Source organism: Crotalus tigris, unplaced genomic scaffold (assembly GCF_016545835.1).
Source record: "Crotalus tigris isolate CLP2741 ecotype Arizona unplaced genomic scaffold, ASM1654583v1 scf7180000019971.1508617, whole genome shotgun sequence".
Taxonomy (NCBI): domain Eukaryota; kingdom Metazoa; phylum Chordata; class Lepidosauria; order Squamata; family Viperidae; genus Crotalus; species Crotalus tigris.
Window position 1 is genome coordinate 396893 of NW_024097800.1, and position 21771 is coordinate 418663.

The 21771-nt window shown below is 42.6% G+C and overlaps 1 protein-coding gene across 8 annotated transcripts in view; it reads left to right on the forward strand.

Annotated features, from left to right (window-relative positions):
- CEP290 (centrosomal protein 290) overlaps positions 1-21771 on the forward strand; it is a 71341-nt gene that overhangs the window by 38077 nt on the left and 11493 nt on the right. For 7 of the 8 annotated variants that reach the window (XM_039365174.1, XM_039365179.1, XM_039365173.1 and 4 more), the window contains 8 exons: positions 74-181; positions 1384-1583; positions 1750-1963; positions 6715-6852; positions 16668-16889; positions 17315-17440; positions 17661-17806; positions 18223-18378. In XM_039365174.1, the coding sequence (XP_039221108.1) occupies positions 74-181; positions 1384-1583; positions 1750-1963; positions 6715-6852; positions 16668-16889; positions 17315-17440; positions 17661-17806; positions 18223-18378 (1310 nt within the window). The remainder of the gene's footprint in view (positions 1-73; positions 182-1383; positions 1584-1749; positions 1964-6714; positions 6853-16667; positions 16890-17314; positions 17441-17660; positions 17807-18222; positions 18379-21771) is intronic. The other variant, XM_039365178.1, reaches the window with a different exon arrangement.

A 21771-nucleotide genomic window follows, 5' to 3' on the forward strand; every position in this document is an offset into this window, starting at 1 on the left:
TTATTAATTAGATAAAATAGTGCAAATTATCAGTAAAGTCTCTTGTTAGAAGAAATACAATTGTATTATTTAGGAACAAGAAGAAATTGCAAAGAAACATGAAGAGGACCTCAGAGTTCTGCATCAGAAATTAGATGTACATGTTGACAGTTCCTTTAATAAATTCAAGCAAACAGCTTTAGTAAGTATAATAAGTTTCATTTGTTTATAAACTAAATGCTTATGATATAAAGGTAAAATGGGAAAAATTTGTGCAGTCAACCAGAAGTTTAGAGTGGATTTGGCATTTTTGTCCACTTTTGAGACCTTCCCATGAACCTGGGATGAGGTGATATTGTTTCATGGTGTTCAAGGTATTGGTGCAGGATGTCAGGTATTCAAATAAAACTGCCTTTTGCAATTGACTGATGGTGATTTTATCAGTGCCAGTGGTGTTCAAGTGGTGCTCCAGTTGTATTGGGATTGCACCCAAGGCGCCTATCACCATTGATACTATTTTTTTTGTCATAGTTGCACATTATTGTTATTATTATTAGGCTAGCTATTGATGGAACTAATGGGTAGAGTTGACACTATTAACTTTTGATTTGGAGCAATTCATGTGAGTAAATACAAAGAAATGGACAATATTTGCTAGTATGGACATAAATAACAATAACTTGTATAGGTACTCCTCGAATTACAACAGTTCACTTAGTAACTGTTTAAAGTTACAACAGCACTGAAAAAAGTGACTTATGACCATTTTTCACATTTATGACCGTTGCAGCATCCACATGCTCACGTCATTTATATTTGGATGCTTGACAACTGACTCATATTTATGATGGTTGCAGAGTGTCGGGTCATGTGATCATCTTTTGTTACCTTCTGACCAGCAAAATCTGTGAGGAAACCAGTCACTTAACAACTGTGTACTAATTTAACAACTGCAGTGATTCACTTAAGAAATATGGCAAGAAGAGCCATAAAATGGGGCAAAACTCACTTAACAAATTTCTCACTTAGTAACATAAATTTTGGGTTCGATTGCAGCCTTACATTGAGGACTATATATATTTATAATATAGGTATCTATATTAAAAATATCATTTCTTTGCATTTTGCATTTGTTTCTTTAGTATCAGGAATAAGATCTGCGATCTGAAGAAAATTATATCATCCTAATGATTTCTTTAAGGAGAATATTTAAATCTATTGAAATTCTTGTAACTTTGAAAGTTCCTAATTTTGACATGTGTATGTTCTGAATTGAGAATTATATGAGCTAAATTAACCTCTTCTTACAAATGTATTGGCAAGAAACTTTGATTTTTGATGTTAAAATGGTAAAATGAAATAAACGAGTACAGAAAAATTTATTTCAATATATTTGTTCTGCAGGAGTTGATTCAAAAGCCTTCTTTAGCTGTTCCAGCAAGTAAACATTTAATTCGTCTGGCAGAACTGGAACAAACTATAGCAGAACAGGACAGCTCCCTTAATTCCCTTCTCAGCAAATTAAAGAAAACATCATCTGACTTACAGAAGCAAAAACAGATAACTGCAGTAAAAATCAAGGAGTTTGATAACATCAGGGCCCAGTAAGTCTACACTGCATGGTTAGTTTTTAGAAAAACTTGACTGATTGTCTTGATTTATAATGGAGTCTTGTGTTGCATTGAATAATATTTGACTATTTCTTAGTCTACCTGGCTTTGCTCAGTTTAATAGTGGAATTCAGTTTTATATAATATTTTGTTGTACTAGGCTTGAGGAGAAGCATCAAGATAGAGTTAAAAAACTACAAGATGAAATAGAAGAATTAAGGAGTTTATTGTCAAAAATGGGAAAAGAACTACTGAATGTAAAAAGTGAGTTGGAAATGCAAAGAGAAGCAAATAACAGGTCTCCAACAACTACAATGAAGAATCTAGTGGAGCGACTAAAGAATCAGCTAGCTTTAAAAGAGAAGCAACAAAAAGTAAGTATGATTATTTCACATTTTTTTTGCGATTGTGAATCTAGGGAAGGGAAGGGTACAATCATTAACAAGCTTTTTGATAAAGTATATTATGCAAAGACAGACAAAACCATTTTATAAGCCATAACTAAAACTGTAAATGAAAACAGAAAAGCTACCTATCTGCCAACACTTTTACAGAGCTGGCAGACTTCAGTGTTTCTATACTGGTGTAGCAATTCTTTCTTTTGTTCTCCTACTTGGTTTGCATGATGATTGCAAAATAGACATGGTGCTTTCATTTCTTTTTCTTCCAACCTGTCCAGTGCCTGAGAGATCATGAGGATGCTGCAAAGGTTGCAACTGTGGAAAAAAGGGTCAGTGCTATTATAACTTTGAATGGTCACTAAATGAACTGTTGTAAGTTCAGGACAGCCTGTATGTATGTATGTATGTATGCATATATGTGTGTATGTATGTATGTGTATATGGATAGACAGACAGACAGATAGATAGATAGATAGTCCTCAAATTACAACAGTTCATTTAGTGACCAAAGTTTCAACAGCACTGAAAAAGTAACTTATGATCATTTTCCACAGTTGCGACCTTTACAGCATCCCCATGATCATGTGATCAAAATTCAGATGCTTGGTAGCTAAGGTTTTTCTGACAAGAAAATCAACGGGGAAGCCAAATTCACTTAACAATCGGGTTACTAACTTATAAACTGCAGTGATTCACTTAACAATTGAAGTAGGAAAGGTCGTAAAATGGGGCAAAACTCACAACAAATTTGTCACTTAACAACAGAAATTTTGGGCTCAATTGTCATAAGTTGGGGACTTGCATATATATGCATGCACAAACACACACAAACACATATGTCTCCCACTTAAAATCTTTAACTCTTGTCAGCAAAAAGAAATCTGAATTTGTAATATATCGCAGTAGTGACTTGAGCCTACTTAACGCCCCTAGGTGGGGGGCTGCAAGGCAAAAGAGATTATAAAAAGTAGAACTGCAGTATAGCAATCAAAATGCTAAGGTGCAATCAATCAGACTGTCTGAAAAACTTTCTCTCTCATATATATATATATATTTTCTGAGGTTTTCGCGGGTATTTGTATGTAGGTCTTTGGTTGTTCGGGTTTTCTCCCGCGTAAAATTGGAAGTGTCTTGGCGCCAAGACACTTCCAATTTTACGCGGGAGAAAATCCGAACAACCAAAGATATACATACATACATACATACATACATTATATATATATATATATAATATAATATATATATATATATACATACACCACACACACACCACACACACACACACACACACATATATATATAATATATATATAATATATATATATTATATATATATATATATATATATGTTTTCTGAGGTTTTCGCGGGTATTTGTATATAGGTCTTTGGTTGTTCGGGTTTTCTCCCGCGTAAAATTGGAAGTGTCTTTGGCGCCAAGACACTTCCAATTTTACGTGGGAGAAAACCCAAACAACCAAAGACCTATATATATATATGTATATGTATATGTATATGTACATGTAATATATATGTTTTCGTATATGTTCACGGGTACAGCTATGCAGGTCTTGGCGTATTCAGGTCTTTTCCCATGTAAGATTGAGAGTATCTTGGCGACGTTTCAACGAGGTCCCACTTATCTTCTTCAGGCTGGGGTCTTCGGCTTCGTGCTTGTGCGCACGAAGCCAAAGACACTTTGCTCGCACAAGCACGAAGCCAAAGACCCCAGCCTGAAGGTTTACTTGGGGACTGCATATATATATATATATACATATATGTTTTCTGAGGTTTTTGCGGGTGTTTGTATGTAGGTCTTTGGTTGTTCGGGTTTTCTCCCGCGTAAAATTGGAAGTGTCTTGGCGACGTTTCGACGAAGTCCCATTCGTCATCTTCAGGCTGGTGTTTTCAGCTTCGTGCTTCGAGGAGCACGAAGCTGAAAGCACCAGCCTGAAGATGACGAATGGGACTTCGTCGAAACGTCGCCAAGACACTTCCAATTTTACGCGGGAGAAAACCCGAACAACCAAAGATATATATATACATACACACACACACATATACATATACATATATATATATATACACACACACACATATACAATATATATATATATATATATAATATATATATATATATATATATATATATATGTAATATAATATAATATAATATAATATAATAATATAATACTGTATAATATACAGTATATATAATACTGTATTGATCCTGGTTCGGCTGCGCTGGCTGGCATCGGTTTCAATTTCGCCATTCTTCCTCCCCCCGCCAGCCCCATCTGTCGGTCATATCCGTCCTGCAACGCACAGATGTCCAACGACATTGCTAGGTCACTCCCCCTGCTGTCATGTTTGGTTGTGCTGTCAATCTGCCGTGTAGTTGCATTGGTTGGTAATCCTCTCACTGTGGATGCCGGCCAGCACAGCCGAACCAGGAGATCAGCATAGCGGTTTCTAGAATGAATATACCTGGGACTCAAATAAAATAATTATATATATAATTATATACATCTATACATATACATATACATACATACATGTGTGTGTGTGTGTAGGTCTTTGGTTATTGGGTTTTCCCCGCGTAAAATTGGAAGTGTCTTGGCGACGTTTCGACGAAGTCCCATTCGTCATCTTCAGGCTGGTGCTTTCAGCTTCGTGCTTCGAAGCTGAATATATATAATTTTCCGGTGAAACCGTCTAATAGAACAGGGCTTTTCAACCTTTTTACCAATTGTACCACTTTTAGGATATGGCAGTATTTGAGTACCACCTAGCAAGGTGTCAAAAACTTGATGACCAAAAAAAAAAAAAACCTGTTCAAAGTTGTAATTGCACTGAAATGACTTATGACCATTTTTCACACTTATGACCATTGCAGCATGCCCAGGGTCATGTGATTTATATTTGGACGCTTGGCAACTGATTCATATTTATAATGGTCACAGTGTTCCAGGGTCATGTGATCCCTTTCTGCAACCTTTTGACAAGCAAAGTCAATGGCAGAGCTGCTGGTGGCCAAGTGCTAAGGCGGGACTTCCTTTCCTCCCTCCCTTCCCTGCCTCCCTTTTTCTCATTCCCATCTCCTTCTGAAGGAAGAATTTGAAAACCCCGCCCCCATATTTTCCCTCTTCCATATATTGATCAAACAAGGAAAGGCCTCCAGAGACAGAAAAGACAAGCTGCTCAGTGAACTAGCTTAAAAAGGCACATTTCCCTTTAAAAATTAGCTACTGACTAGAAAGGAAAGTAAGGAATGTAGCCGGCACTTAAGGAAGAAAAAAAATGCAAGTACTAGCTGCCAGCTAAGGCAACCTCCCCAAATGGCTCCATTCATAAGTAAAGGAATGCTACAGACAAAATCCATTCAGGAGAAAAATACTTCAAAATCCCTTGCAGCAAAACTTACAGCTAGCAACAACACAGCAATAGAAGCTAACAGGAGACATCAGCCATCAGCCAAATAGAAATTGCCAAACACTCCTTAAGAACACAAAACCCTCATTGCACAAATCCCAGAACTTCAAAGTCACAAAAGCACATAATCCTTCCACTCTCCATCTCCTTCCCTCCTCCATGCCTCACCTCCAGTCATTGCTGCCTTTTTTCATTCCTCTTGGAGGGTGACCCCTCCCCCGCTGCATTTCTTGCCTGTTTGCTGCTGCCAGCACAGGTAGTTGCCACAGCAGTTGTAGATCAGCTCATGGCCAACCTGCTTGATCTCCTCTCCCTCCACCCTCCTCCTCCCCTTCCCCCTCCTTCGGTGCAGCCTACTCTGCCTCCTCCCGAGGCTGCTGCTTTTTTTCTCTCTTCCTCTCCTGCCCAAACTGCCTCCTTTTATAGGCTCTCCAGTCTCCGCCCCCCTCCTCCTTTCTCATGGGGGAAGGTGAGCCAGAAGAGAGCCTGGGGCCTTTGCAGCTCCAGAGGACTCTCTCACTGTAAATTCTTGCCTGTACTGGTTCTTTCTCTCCCCCACTACACTTGGCTAGGCAGGGCTGTGTACCACCTGCCACTTAATAATGTACCACAAGTGGTACGTGTACCACCGGTTGAAAAGCCCTGTAATAGAATACCTGGTCTACTGCTATGATTACTTTTGCCTTTCGGCCCCAATCTAGAAGCGTTTTGCAGGCTCAAGTCGCTACTGTGATTAACTATTTCTGTAAATTTAGATTTTTGCCGACAAAGAGTTAAAGGGAGACTAGTATAGCTATTTCGAGCTGTTTAGCTCTCATCAGCTAGCCATACCCTTCTGAGATTCGAACCTGGGCCGCTTACATGTTAGGCAGCTATATTAACCTCTAGGCCACAGGCTCTCCTCACGTCTGTCAGCTGAACCAGGGAGGATACATACACACACACACACACATATATATATAACATATATATGTATGCAATTATCCTAAAAGTTTGCCAACAACGTCGGATAGCTGCACGCTGCAGGACGGACGGGACTAGCGAACAGGGCAAGGGGGAGGAGGCGGACTGGCAAAATTGAAGCTGTATATGTATATGTATAATAGTACATATAAATAAAGTAAAATTTTCTGTAGTCTTATCTATTACTTTTTGAGTTTATTCCAAAGAAGTCACTCAAACACCTCAGCCAGAAAAGGTTGCAACTCCAATTCTGGGTTCATTTATCTTTACAAATACAATGACAGTTAATTTTTTTGTTTGCAGAGCTTATTCTTTTTAACAATATTTTTAGGCTTTGAGCAAGGCACTTCTGGAACTCCGAGCAGAAATGACAGCAGCTGCAGAGCAACAGATAATTTCTGTAGCGTCACAAAAGGAGGCACATATGAATGTTCAGCAAATTGTTGACAAGCACACAAAGGAATTGAGGGTAAAAAGGAATTAGCATGATTGCACAATATTGCTTAGTTTGTTTTCATACCATAGTAGTGTCTAGTAGGAATATATCCCACTTTGAAAATTGTCACAATTGGAATGTATGCATATTAAAGCTATACCTGCTCCTCATTTAGCAACTACCTTAGTAACCGTTCGCAAATATGGTAATTTAAAAAATATTTTCTGGCCAATTCATACATTTTGTTCATCTGACATCAACACTTGCCAGAGTGAAAGCAATATTGGTGGAGCATATGAGAACTTAATCTGAATAAGGTAGCAGCAACCAGCAATTCTCACACTGGCTTTCCTTCAGTTATGTGTTAGTTTTTTAATTTTTTTAATTTATTTTTCACTTTTCTGTACTGCCCAACTCCCTCAAAGAGAGACTGTGCAGTATACAATACTTAGCGACTATTTTGTTTAACAACCAAGTCACTGGAACAGAAGTTTTTCATTAAATTAGGAGTGGATATATTTGCTTTATTAGGTGGGATTTCAAAATACAGTGTCTGTCTGTCTGCCTATAAACTAAATCAAATATTGGGAAATAGAAATGTAATTCATTTTTTTCTTTTTGTCCTGGTGGCCCAGTACCTCAATCATTTTTGGAGTCCAACATCTTTGATATTGGACATTCCAACCTGTTGAAACATAATTGTTCTTTTATTTAAAAAAATAATTGAAGGAAAGCTAGGAAATCGTTGGTTCCTACAAGTTTTTCTTGCTAAAAAATAAAAACTTAATGGCAATTGTTAATAAAGGGATCATTAATACAAGAGGCAAGCTAGAATAAAAAAATGGGGTATCAGTACAATTGTTTGGATAATTCTGAAACTTTGAATTGAGAAAGCATATGAGTGATTACTATTTATTCAAATGTTTCTGCTTAAGTTATTAACAGTTATCTGAGAGTTTCTGAAGTACATCATCAAGCTTATCAGAGGGCATACATCTTTCTGGGTTTTAGATTCACAGTATTTACTTTGAAATGGTTATTTGATGCAGAAATATCATTTTCTTTGATCAAAACATATCTATATACACATACACATACACACTGACCGATGACCTCTGGCGAGCCCGGGATAGGGGTCATTCCTCTATCTTGGTGCTTCTTGACCTCTCAGCGGCTTTCGATACCATCGACCATGGTATCCTTCTGCGTCGTCTCGGAGAAGTGGGTGTGGGCGGCACCATATTGCGGTGGTTCTCCTACCTCTCTGACAGTCGCAGTCGATGTTGGCGGGCGGACAGAGATCGACCCCTAGGCGCCTCGATTATGGGGTGCCTCAGGGCTCGGTCCTGTCCCCCCTCCTTTTTAACATCTACATGAAACCGCTGGGTATGATCATTTGGCGACACGGGGTAAGGTATCATCAGTATGCGGATGATACCCAATTGTATATCTCCACCCCGTGTCCTTTCAGTGAAGCAGTCGACATGATGTGCCGGTGCCTGGAAGATGTGAGGGTCTGGATGGGGGTGAACAGGCTTAGACTCAACCCGAGTGGCTCTGGGTCTTGCCCCCCAAGGGTCATTCTGATGGTCCATCATTAGTCCTGGGGGGGGGAAATTTACTTCCCTCAGTGCAGGCACGCAACTTGGGTGTCCTTCTGGACTCACAGCTAAATTTGGAACAACATCTATCGGCTGTGGCCAGGGGGACTTTTGCCCAGGTTCGCCTGGTGCACCAGATGCGGCCTTATTTGGACCGGGAGGCTCTACTCACGGTTACTCATGCCCTTGTCACCTCAAGACTGGATTACTGCAATGCGCTCTACATGAGGCTACCCTTGAAGAGTGTTCGGAGGCTGCAGTTGGTTCAGAATACAGCCACGAGAGCGATTGTGGGTGCACCAAGGTACACCCATGTGTGACCTATCCTCCGCGAGCTGCACTGGCTTCCTGTGGGTCTCCGGACACAATTCAAGGTGTTGGTTGTCACCTTTAAAGCCCTTCATGGCTTAGGACCAGGTTACTTACAGGACCGCATACTGCCGCATAGTTCCCAGAGACCGGTGAGGTCCCACAGATTGGGCCTCCTTCAGGTCCCGTCGGCCAGACAATGTCGGCTGACGGGCCCTCGGGGAAGGGCCTTTTCTGTGGTGGCTCCGACGTGGTGGAATCAACTTCCCCCCGAGATTCGAACTACTCCCACCTTGCCGGCCTTCAAGAAAGCCATTAAAACTGTCCTGTTCCGGCAGGCCCGGGGTTGATGTCCCCGGGGGGGCCGGGATACGATTGGGACATGCTGTGTGAATGCACTCATTTTTACTGTTATATTTATTGTTTTAATTTTGTACGCCGCCCTGAGTCCCTAGGGATTGGGCGGCATATAAATTTTATTAATAAATAAATAAATAAATCTATAACAGGTTAAACAGGAAAAACAGGACCAAAAGATTATTATATATAAGATTATATTATATATTATATTATATTATATTATATTATATATCAGGATCAAAAGATTATATATCTGTTGAGGATTGGCAGTGGGGGTGGGGTGGGGAGGTTTTTGATTTTTATTCCCCCCGTTTGCTGGGTGGTTGCAGCAGGTTTTGGTCACCTCACATGACCCTGGGACACTGTGACTGTCATAAAAATGAATCAGTTGCCAAACATCTGAATGTAAATCACAAGACCCTGGAGATTCTGCAACATTCCAGCTGATCGGCAGTTCTTCTGGGCTCAGCAGAAGTGCCAGGATCAGTGCTGCTTTCCAGCTGATTAGTGCTTCTTCAGGGCTCAGCAGAACCACCAGGATCAGCGCCAGCTCCAGCTGGAGCCTGGTGCTGATCCTGGTGCTTCCACTGAGCCCTGACAGCACCGATCAGCTGGAAAGCGGCACTGATCCTGGCGCTTCCGCTGAGCCCTGACAGCCCTGCAGCTCCAGCCATTTCTCGCTCAGGCTTGTGCGGTGCGGCCACCGGTTCAGCTCATTCCCCTCCCCCGCTACCACTTTTCTAGGATGGTTGTGTACCACCTGCCAGGTGCCAATGTACCACAGGTGGTACCCGTACCACTGGTTGAAAAGCCCTGATCTAGAGTATTGCAGTTCAGTTCTTCCAATGGGCTAGCAGTTCAATTTAATTACATTACATCTTTAGCCAGGAAATAAAACAAAAGAAAAAGAAAAAAAGACAAGTAAATTAAAAAAAAACCAAATACCATGGTTCACAAAAAGTTTGTGAATATTTTGAATTTTTCGGTATGATACTTTTGACTGGTTTGTTTAACTGGGTTGTCTTTATCTAGTTTTAGGATTTATGAGGAAAACAAATCACATTGGAGCCTTTTCTAGGTCTTGTAGAATATGTTCTCCAGCATGATAGATGTAGCATCCACCGATTGGGTAATCAAAGCCCTCCTGCTCAGATTTAGACTAAGACCAAACTTTAGCCACGCCTCCCTTGGGCGCTCCTTTCCCAGTTTTGTCTTAGTCTATGCTCAGAGAGGATACAGTTTTGTTAGCTCCTCAGCAATTGTTAGTTTAAATAGCGTAGCATTAGGATTGTTAATATAGCTTCCTGTAGTGTACTCTTTACATAATTTTTGTTTTTTTAGTAAAGGATAGTGAATTAGCAACCTTGGAGATTTGCTTTCCAGAGGGCCTAATTGGCCTCGTGGATTGTCGGAGCTTTGCCTCTGAGGCGGCTTTCAGCTCAGAGTATCTGTTCAGCACACCAAGGGAGGCTTCCCTTGTGTCTGATAACAATTTTTATTGCCAGCGTTTCTGGAGAATTCAGCCGATTACCAGAGCTTCTCTCTTGCCTCATGGCCACGAGGCTCTATCCAGGATCGCACAGAGACTCCCCCAGGCTGCAGAATCGCAAGTAGTTTGTGGTGCCTTATAGCTGTAAGGGGGAAAGTGTGTGTAAGGTTCCCTCTGTCTTTTTGCCTGCCTGAACAGGGACTTCAAAGACGAGGCCGGAGAAGCTGTCTTACAGCTCTGACTAAGAGAGGCCATTTTTAGGCGCAAAGAAAACCTGTGGCCGCCATTTTGAATTTGGTGCTGGGCGTGGTCACCATTTTAAGGTTGCTGTTTGCCTCCAATTCAGGCCTAGCATTAGTGACTCACTGCGTTGGGTCCTCTTGGGGGTTTAGCTGTTGTTTTTTCGACGCATTGCTTCTCAGAGATTTGTTACAAAAATAAAATAAAATAAAAATAATAACAATAATAACACCTATTATCTTAAATTGTGGGGTTCCTGACCTGTTCTATTTAGCTCCCGGCGCTGTGCTGGCAGGGCCCAGCAGACAGTTTTAGACAGCTGTTCTGGCTGTTTGCCATTGTGGTTGTCTTAGGGCATGGGAAGCTTCCCTCACGGACAACTTGATCTGCGTAGTTACCCCCACCTGGGCACAATGGCAGATGGTGAGTCTCCTCAGGCTTTGCAGGGTTCTGATATTCCCCCCATTCAAGCAAAACGCAGATCCTCTGATTCAAATACAGGGGGGAAGAAAAAAGCTAAAACCAAGCATTTATCAACCAAATAACCCTCCAAGACTGCTGAGTGACAGGCCTCGAGGAGACACCAGGCACTGGAGCAAGAGGTCTACAAAGCACAAAGGCTCAGGTCCAGAGAAGCTGAATTGGTTCCCCCTGCTTCTCTGGCCAGCTCACCTTATGAGCCCTCACTGGTGCCGTCTTATCAAGCCCCCAGGGCAGGGTCTCCTCAAGGGGGAACTGAACAGGTCAGTCTATCTGCCCCTAGACAACATATCCCTACATCCCCTCTGCCAGGGCCTTCCATTTCTCCTGCTAACATTAGTACGCATACTCCTGAGACCACCGCTGCTGGTGTGCCTTCAGCTGAGTGATCCTTATGGGCTCAACAGTTTCAGAGCTTTATGCACCAGGCCTTCAATCAATTCATGTCTTCTTCCTTAGCAGCTGGTCCCTCACAGGTTTCACCTTCTCCACTCTTGCCCGCAGACCGCACTGGACGTCCCCAGTCAGCGGGTTCAGGTATTTCTGAGACTTCATCTCAGTTTGGGGAGACTGAATCTGTTGACCTGGTGACAACTGAAGGACCTATGTCTGAGGATGAGGAGGTAACTCAGGATCCAACCCCAACATCGGGGCTTTTTGATCCAAACCTATTCAAATCTCTTTTGTTAAAAGCCTGCACAACAGCCAACCTGGTCTCGGAGCAGGAACCCAAGCTATCTACCTCGGCTGCACAAGAGTCAAACCCTTTATTTGTTAGAAAGTGGTAGAGGAAAAACAAGTTCCTTGTCCAGCTGTTTTCCACGAGACGGTGGAAAAAGAGTGGACCTCACTGGCCACCCTACCCTCTCCTAGCAGCACAGAAAAGAGATTATATAATGTATCTTCTGCATTCTCTTCCCTTCTAGAGGTTCCCACAGTGGACGCTCCATTAACATCTTTGTTCTCCACATCCACTGTTCCTGGAGACATGGCCGAACATCTCAAGGCAGAAGATAAACGTTTTGAGTTTTCTCTCCGCAGGGCTCACCAGGCCTCTGCCTGGGCCATCAGGGCATCTTCGTCCTCGTCCTTTTTCACGAGAACTTCTATCATGTGGCTCCGGGAACTACAGGCATTAATTCCTCCAGACCAGGTACGCGCACAACATACTCTAGGTAAACTAGTAACAGCGGTGGAATACATGTCAGATGCTTCCCTCAACTCCACCAAATTTTCGGCCAGATCTATTGCAGCCACAGTTACGTCCCGCAGATTCATGTGGCTCAAACAGTGGAGGGCTGACCTAAAGTCAAGATGGCGTCTTGCTACAGACACCTACAGTGACAAGAATTTATTTGGCCAAATCCTAGAGCCGTACCTGGTTGAAGGGAAGGATAAGAGAAAAATCTTAGCTCATCCGTCCAAGAAGATGGATAGGAGACCTCAACAAGAATTTCGCAGGCAGTCCTTCAGGGCCGGAAGTTCTTGGGAATGGAGGCAGCCCTTTCGATCAGGGCAGTCCTGGGATTGGCCCAGAGGTTCCCGATCCTTCTCCCCCAGACAGGATTGCCAACAGGACCGCCAGAATTCAGGAGCCAGGGGTCAGTTCCAGACCAAGCGACCCTTCAGGGGGGCGGGAGGCCGTCCATTCCGAAGGTCTAAGTGACGCCAGATTGGACCCTCCCATAGGCGGACGCTTAACCCTGTTCAGCGGCACTTGGGAGGTCACCACAAACGATACCTGGGTGAGAGAGACCATAAGATTCGGTCTAGCCCTAGAACTAAAGTCCATACCACCAGACCGTTTCCTTCAGTGCCCCGCCTCAAGACATGCACACAAGGCCGACCTAGTAGACACAGCAATATCACACTTATTAGAAATAAGAGCCATAGAATCAGTTCCTCCGGAACAAAAAGGAAAAGGGTTCTACTCCATTCTCTTCGTGGTTCCCAAGCGCTCGGGGGGATGGAGAGCGATATTAGATCTAAAGGGACTCAACCGCTTCCTAATCTACAGGAAGTTCAAAATGCAGTCCCTCAAGTCCATTCTAGCAAATGTCAGGAAGGGAGATTACCTCTCCTTCATAGACCTGACAGAAGCCTACCTTCATGTTCCTATCAGACCACATCAATGCAGATTCCTCCGCTTCTGCCATGCAAACAGACATTATCAGTACAGGGCACTTCCCTTCAGTCTATCCTCGGCACCACGGGTATTCACAAAGATACTGGCAGTATTAGCAGCACATCTCAGATTAATACCGGTAAGAGTACAATGTTACCTGGACGATATAATCATCCAGTCCAGTTCATTCCACACTGATCAACTAGATCTACAGACCACAATAGAGACACTTCAGAGACACGGCTTCTCAGTAAATTTCAAGAAGAGCCACACCACCCCTACCACTCGGATCTTGCATCTAGGGGCGGTGATAGATTCAGACCTATGCAAGGTCTACCTGTCCCAGGAACGCAGGGACGGTATCAGATCCTTAGTTCGCAGGATCCAGAGAGAGAAGGTAGTTCCCCTTGTCCAGTTGTCACAGCTGTTGGGGAAGATGATTTCTTGCCTAGGAATAATGCCGTGAGCCAGTCTTCATTCCAGACATCTACAATGGTTCCTGCTTCCCTTCCAGAAGCGGAACATGAGTGCCTCCACACGGAAGGTGAGAGTTCCGTACCACACTCTACAGTCACTCAGATGGTGGGGGTCACCAGCCATACACAAGGGGACATTCTTCAAGGAGCCTCACAGACTTATCCTGACCATGGACGCCAGTCTGTTCGGTTGGGGAGCGCACATGCAGACACATATGGCTCAGGGTCAATGGTCCAAGCACGACCTCACGGACAATATAAATTGGCTAGAACTAAGGGCAATAAACCTGGCTCTTTGCCAGTTCTCCAACATAGTGAAGGGGAATCATGTCCTGGTAATGACGAACAATGTCGCAGCCAAGGCTCATATCAACAGACAGGGAGGGACCAAATCTTGGTCCCTCATGCAGGAGGCCCTAGCATTGGGTCTGTGGGCAGAATCTCATCTGAAATCCATCAGAGCAGAACACATTTCCAGGGAGGAGAATCGTCAGGCAGATTCTCTAAGCAGGGCGACGATAGACCACTCGGAGTGGCGATTGGAACCAAACATCTTCAGGGAAATATCGGAGAGGTTCAGGAAGCCTCAGGTAGACCTGTTTGCTTCGCCAGCAAATGCTCAGCTTCCCAGGTATTTCACGCGGTTTCCGTCACGGGGGCGGAGGGAATGGACATATTACGCAGCAGATGGCCCAAGGGACTTCTATATGCCTTCCCTCCACTTCCCCTGATTCCAGCTGTCATCAGGAAACTCCTATTAGAGGGGGCAGAATTAATCTTGCTGGTCCCACATTGGCCAAGGCGTCCTTGGTTTGCAGATCTCGTGGACCTATCGATCTCCCCACCTTGGAAGATTCCAGCAGATCGCATCTCCCTCAGTCAGGGTCAGCTCCAACATCTGGACCCGCAGTGGCTTCAACTAGCCGCTTGGCACTTGAAAGGGAGAGCTTAACTAGACAGTCCTATTCGACTGGAGTGATTGCTATAATTCAAGCCTCCAGACGTCCCTCCACTAACAGGATCTACGATGCCACGTGGAAACGTTTGTGTGCATGGTGTAACACCAGGAGGGTCAACCCACTGGCTAGCACCATTCCAATATTATTGGACTACCTTTTAGACGGACTAAACAGGGGACTGTCTCACAATACCATCCGTAGGCAGATCGCAGCATTATCCACGGTCCTCATTTGCGAGGATCAGGTACAGCTATCTCATCATCCAGCTGTTACGGCCTTCCTTAAGGGAGCCGTTAATACAGGTCCCCCTGTAGTACACAGATATCTCACATGGGACCTGCCAAGGGTTCTGCAGGTTCTTACCAGTTCACCATTTGAACCCATCAGATCTTGTTCACTACACTTCCTTTCATTGAAAGTAGCCTTTTTGATAGCCATCACCTCGGCAAGACGCATCTCGGAACTTGCTGCACTCTCGATCAGGGAGGATTTTTGTGTTTTTCTGGATGACAGAGTGATCCTAAAATTGGACCCTTCTTTCATTCCGAAAGTCAATACTAGCTTCCACAGGTATCAAGATCTGATTCTTCCGGACTTTTGTCCGCGACCTTCTCACCGTCTTGAAAGATTGTGGCATACATTAGATGTACGCAGGGCTTTGCATCACTGTGTGAAGCGAACCGCTGCATTTCGTAGATCGGAGGCCTTGTTTGTGTCTTTCCAACCTTCTTCCATGGGTCTGAAAGTATCATCCTCGACCATTGGTAGATGGATTAGGGCCTGCATCTCTCACGCTTACAGGACTCAGTCTCTTCCTGTTCCTCCTCGCATCACTGCTCATTCTACACGTAGCGCTGCTACATCTGCGGCCTGGTCCACTCAGGCCTCGATTGAGGAAATTTGCAGGGCAGCCACCTGGGCTTCCCCTTCTTCATTTATAAGGCATTACAAGCTTGATAAATTCGCTGCCTCAGACGCATCCTTCGGCAGAAGGGTTCTGCAGCAGGTAGTCTTTATGCATGAGCCACAAGCCTAGACTTCCCTCCCGACAGGGACACGGGTGGCTTTGGTATGTCCCAATCGGTGGATGCTACATCTATCATGCTGGAGAAGGGGCGTTGTCTTACCTGAACGCCTTTTCTCAGCATGAAGATGTAGCATCCACACCCACCCTTAACACTTAGTCTAGGCAGATTTTTTTCAGGAGGAGCTACTGTGTCGGACCTAATGAACGCTTCGCCTCAACAAAACTGGGAAAGGAGCGCCCAAGGGAGGCGTGGCTAAAGTTTGGTCTTAGTCTAAATCTGAGCAGGAGGGCTTTGACTACCCAATCGGTGGATGCTACATCTTCATGCTGAGAAAAGGCGTTCAGGTAAGACAACGCCCCTTTTTATCTGTTTCTTCCTGCAGTAAGAATGGCTGCATTTGATATGCAACTAAAATCTGGGCAGAGGTTTTCCTGGCCATGGTGTCCATTTTCTATTCAAGCAGGAACCATTAAACTAGCAAACCCTCTTAGAGATCCTCTTCTCAGATAAAGCGAATTGTAAAATCATAGTAAAATTGTAAAATCATAGTCAGAAAAATTAGATAATATTGGAAAACTGGATGCAGTGATAAAAAAACAATTTCTAGTTTTGAATTGGGAGCCATAAATACAACTGAATTTTCCTGTGTTTTGCAATTAGGGTAAGATCCTATCTTCTATTGTCAGAAATTAATGCTTTCAACCTTTTTTTCTATGAATTTAATGCTATCATTAATTATTTGGTTGTCCTGAATAATAATTAATATATATTAATTTCTTAGGGTCAGATAGAAGATTTAAATGACCAACTTTTGAAACATAAAGATGCTCTTAAATTAAGCAAAAATAAGGAGAGTTCTCTGTTAGATGATATGGATGATTTAAATCAAGAACTTCAGAAAAAAATGAAAGCCTACACTAAAGTTCTAAGGGAGAAAGATGATATTGAAAAAGAGAATGAAGAACTGAAAAAGCAGAATAAAAGATTAACTAGTTCAATTCAGGTAAGTAATCCTTTTTGCCATAGGATATTTTTTGTGTTATATTTTTTTAGCACTACAATTGATCACTACAAGTGATAAACAGGTCATTCTGCATTCATGCAGAAATCTGCTTAGGGCACATTTGTTAAGTCATCTAGGTCATTTTTAAGCTTGAAGAATACCTTCATATGTTTCCTGCATCTTGTTTTATGTCATTTCAGTAACCGAAGTTCCAGCTACATATATTTTATAGTTTAATATAGTTAAACCATAACTATAGTCACAAACTATTAATGTCTAGGCAATATCCACTTTTTTCAAATGAACTTGCAAAATTACTAATTATGAAATACTCATACTTGTCAGACTGTCCTTATACTAATGCTTAGTACTATATCACTTGTGATGTACAGAAACTATAACTTAAGCTATTCCTTATTTTTCAGAGCAAGGCTGATGAGCAAACTCTGATAGATGAACTTCAAAGAAAAATAAAAAGAATGGAAACAGAGCTTGGAAAGAAGAGTGATGAATCAGAAAAAAAGAATCCAAGAGAAGAAAGGGTGTTGAAAGTATGATATAAATTGTCTTTAGCCAATATGACTTATCTCTGACATGTTATCCCCCCCCACATATTTTGTAATTATATAGGTATTTGTATTGAAAGGAATGTTATATATAGTATTTGTTTATGCATGCAGAGGCACATATTTTCAAGAAATGTATGCTTCATTAGAGACTGATAACCTTTAAAGGGGAAGATTGTTCAATTTGTTTTTCTTCACTTTATAGAGCCCAAGAGAAGAATTAATTAGATGGGAAGAATGTAAAAAATGGCAGACCAAAGCCGATGGGATGAGAAACAAGCTAAAAGAAAAAGAAAAGGAGATAGAATCCCTAAGCAAACAGCTTAACACAATAAAGGAACTTTTTTCCAAGTTAGTTTTATTTTTACATTGTTATTATTTATGATATCAAAACTCATTGCAGTTTAAATATATTTGATAAGAATTGATCTATGAAAAATATTTTCTGAGCCATAATATATTTTTCACATTAGTAAATACATTTTACAATCTTACTACTTCATCAGAAATCACCACAAGGAATTACTAAAAATAATCATTAACAAAAACTGAAATTAAATATGGTGCAAAACATTCATCTATATAATTCAAAGTAATATATTAACTTGAATAGCATCTTTTTTAGCAAATTGCTTCTAGAGCACACATTGGAGATACTTTTATAAACAGTGTTTTTCATTAAAAAAATGAAAATGGATAAAGTTGCAAGAGGAAGTAAACTTTTCAAGGGTTTGTTTGTTTTGCATTAATAAAAATACATATTTCAGGGGTGAAAAAGAAAAAAACGCTTTGCAAAAGAAACTCAAAAGCTGCAGTGTTACTGTTGATCATGTAATAGGAGTCAGAGCATCTGAATCAGAGCGAGAGTTGGAAGAGCTTCATAAACGAAATATGGATCTAGAAAATGAGATTGTTCACCTGAAGTAAGAAAAAAATCAGTTTTATTATCTTAGACATTGATTGAAGCGGTTGTTAAGCAAAATGTTTTGTGACTGCCCATGTAACTGCTTTGCTCAATGACCACAATCCTGACACTTCCGTTTGCTGATGCTAAGTGATGGTGCATGTTGTTAAGCAGATAAAGTTCTTGGTAATGAGTGTGGGATGCCTCAGAAAGGTGTGTGTGTGTGGGGGGGTGTACTAGGAAGTTCTGGACAGTAGCTGAAAATCCTCCTTGCCAAAATCCAAGCAGGATTTTCAGCCCAAGAAACACTCATGCACAGACTGCACCAGGCTACTTAAAGGTGCCCCACCTGAGGTAACTCATGATTCTTACCTTATTGTCCTGGTTCTCTGCTTTCTGATTGTCTTGTCTCCAGGGCACAGGTCGGCCCTGGAGACAAGACAATCTTTGAGCCTTCCCCTGTGGCTCCCAGCCTCCTCTGCCTTTGCAGAGAGAGACAGAGACAGAGAGAGGCAATTGCACTTCCCTGCCTCCCTCCCTCTCTCTCTCTCTCTCTCTGTGTGTGTGTGTGTGTGTGTGTGTGTGCGTGTGTGTGTAAAAGAGAGTGCACTCACAGTGTTCTCCGAGCTGAAAAACTTACTGGGCGGAGCTCCTCCCTTTGCTGCGTCTAAGCAGGAAGCAGGAAGGGCAGGAGAGAGCTAGCTAGCCCAGCTAGGCTGACTCAGGAATTCTGGGAATTGAAGTCCATGAGTCATAAAAGAGATGATGTTGCCTACCCCTGAGCTTGTTGGACAACAGCTTGAAACTTGCCAGGTGAGCAGCAGATAGGAGAGGGGGAGAGAACGAGAGAGGGGGAGGGAGAGAGAGAGAGAGAGAGAGAGGAAAGAAAGAGAGAGAAAGAAAGAGAGTGGGGGAAGAGGAGTGGCAGACCAAGGGCAGATAGAGAGAGAGGGAGGGAGAGAGAGAGAGAGACCCTTTTGACATCTAAAATGAAGATAACACTGCATATATCCTTTTTTTTACCTGTGTGTGTGTGTGTGTGTATGTATATATACACACACACACACACACACACACACACACACACACACACCTATAATAAAGGTAAAAAAGGATATATGCAGTGTTATCTTCATTTTAGATGTCAAAAGGGTTTTGCAGCTCCCGGTGTTTTGTTTTTGGTAGGAAACGGGTCCAAGTGGCTCTTTGAGTGTTTTGGGTTGCCTACCCCTGCTCTAGGGGCTGGCTGAAAGAACTGCCTGCCAAAAGATGTCAGCTCCCTTCTTTGTGTGGAAGGGAATATCTTCAGCAGGAGGCAGGAACCAAGCTCAGATATTCATTTCTCCACCCCACTGAAGGAGTTGAGCTCCTCTGATGAACTCAGCTATAGCTCATGAAAGCATATATCTCCAAATAAATCTTGCTAAATCTTCACAATTTGGACTGGTGACTAGGTCTTTAAGTAAAGCTTTCCTTTGACTTACAGTGTCAGGATACAATCCCAAACAGCAAGGAAATTTTCCAGAACTTGAGTCAAGTTATATACTTCCCTCATTCCTTTGCTCTTTGGAATGCTCAACCTGATGCTGGGATAATTAGAAAGAAGGGAATTAATGTTTGTTTTTACATTCACTGGCGAGAAAGGGATTACTAGAGAGTAAGCAGGCACACAATGGGGAATACACAACCCTAATCCTAATTCTTGCTCTTTGCCTAATGACGTGCTTAGGAGGCAAATAAAGCCTTTAGTGTAAAACTTAAATTTTAGGTAGCAGCTGCAGCTGGCTGAAAGGTTTTAATCAACTAAGACAGTGGTGGCGAACCTATGGCACGCGTGCCAGAGGTGGCACTCAGAGCCTTCTCTGTGGGCACGGGTGCTGTTGCCCGGTCCTAGGCCTTCAGCTGGGTTTTATAAAACCTTTTCACTTTAGGCCTCCGCCGCCGTGTGCAAAAAAAAAAAAGGTTCAATCAATCAGTCAATTCAACTTCTCATGGGGAAAAAAAAGATCTTGCAAAGTTGGAATTGATTGATTGAACTTTTTAGTCCCATCCAGTCTGCCGTTACCACTGCAGCCACACCCAGCCAATGGGCCACACCTACCAATTGGCCACACCCAGCCAATGGGCCACACCCACCTGGTACCCAATGATGCATAAGTGGGTTTTGCGTTGCAGTTTGGGCACTTGGTCTTTAAAAGGTTCGCCATCACTGAACTAAGGTCACAAAGCTGAGCATGTTAAGTTGCAGTTAGCACTTTTAGAGATGCACTGCAGAGAAAAGCAACATAAGAACAGATAGCTTGTTTAAGAAATCTCTCCACTCTGTAAGGAGAGGGGTAACAATTGATGAGGCATAGAACAATGCGTACTGACTAAGTATAATGGTGAAAGAGAGAAAGAGATGCTGTGAGTGATCTCAAAGTTACTTTTTCATCACTGTTGTAACTGAGTGAATGTTGTCTGAGGAAGTCACTAAGTGAGGATTACTTGTACATATTTCTGTACTAACTTTTGCTCCTTCATTTAGGGAGGTCAGCAAATGGAGAACAGTTTTGAAATTCATGTATATATATATATATATATATATATATATATATATATATATATATATATATATATATATATATATATATATTAGATATAAGACCAAAAACTCGACTCTTGGGTACATGCATGATAAAATCCAAAAACAAGTCGATCACCAAGAGAAACAATAAAAGAGTTTTAATAACCGAGCTTTCGTTGGGAGTCATTCAACATCGTCAGGGCTCTAAAAGGTAGGCACTGGGGATACGCTTTTTATAAGATGTTAATAGTCTGCATCCGGCTTCTAGAACGTGTTAACGGGCCCAGCTGATTGTGCTGTGCCTTAGATGTTTCACATACGTCATTATGTCCCATTTCCTTCATTCGACCGTGTTTTTCCCATTAGCCCTAGGGCTGAGAGGAATCCCCCTCCCTTTACATGCTGATTGTCTCCCTCCTCCCTCGCTCCACTGTGCACGAGCCGAGGGGGGAGGTTCTCCCTTCCCCTCATCGTTGAATCCACCCATTACTGGTCGGGGTGCCATCATCCTTCTTATTCCCCACCTTACTATCCTCCTCAATAACTACCAGTCCCATATCACTGACACTACCTTTCCCCCCCACCATCTCTTCCACACGTCTGTCCAGATATCTCCTCCTCACGTGTCTGTCCGGATGTCTCCTTCTCGCACAGGCAACGGCGCACTGTTCCGTGCATCGTAAACCAACCCCCCCCGTCTACCCCCACCCATCGGGAAATCCCCCCGTTCAAGCTGGCTGGTCACCAACTCAACGTTCGCACTCTGTCCAGGAGCACTGGGGCTCATGTTTGCGGTGTCATGGAGGGGCGTTGGCACCACACTTCCCCCCCCTCTTCTCTGTTGAT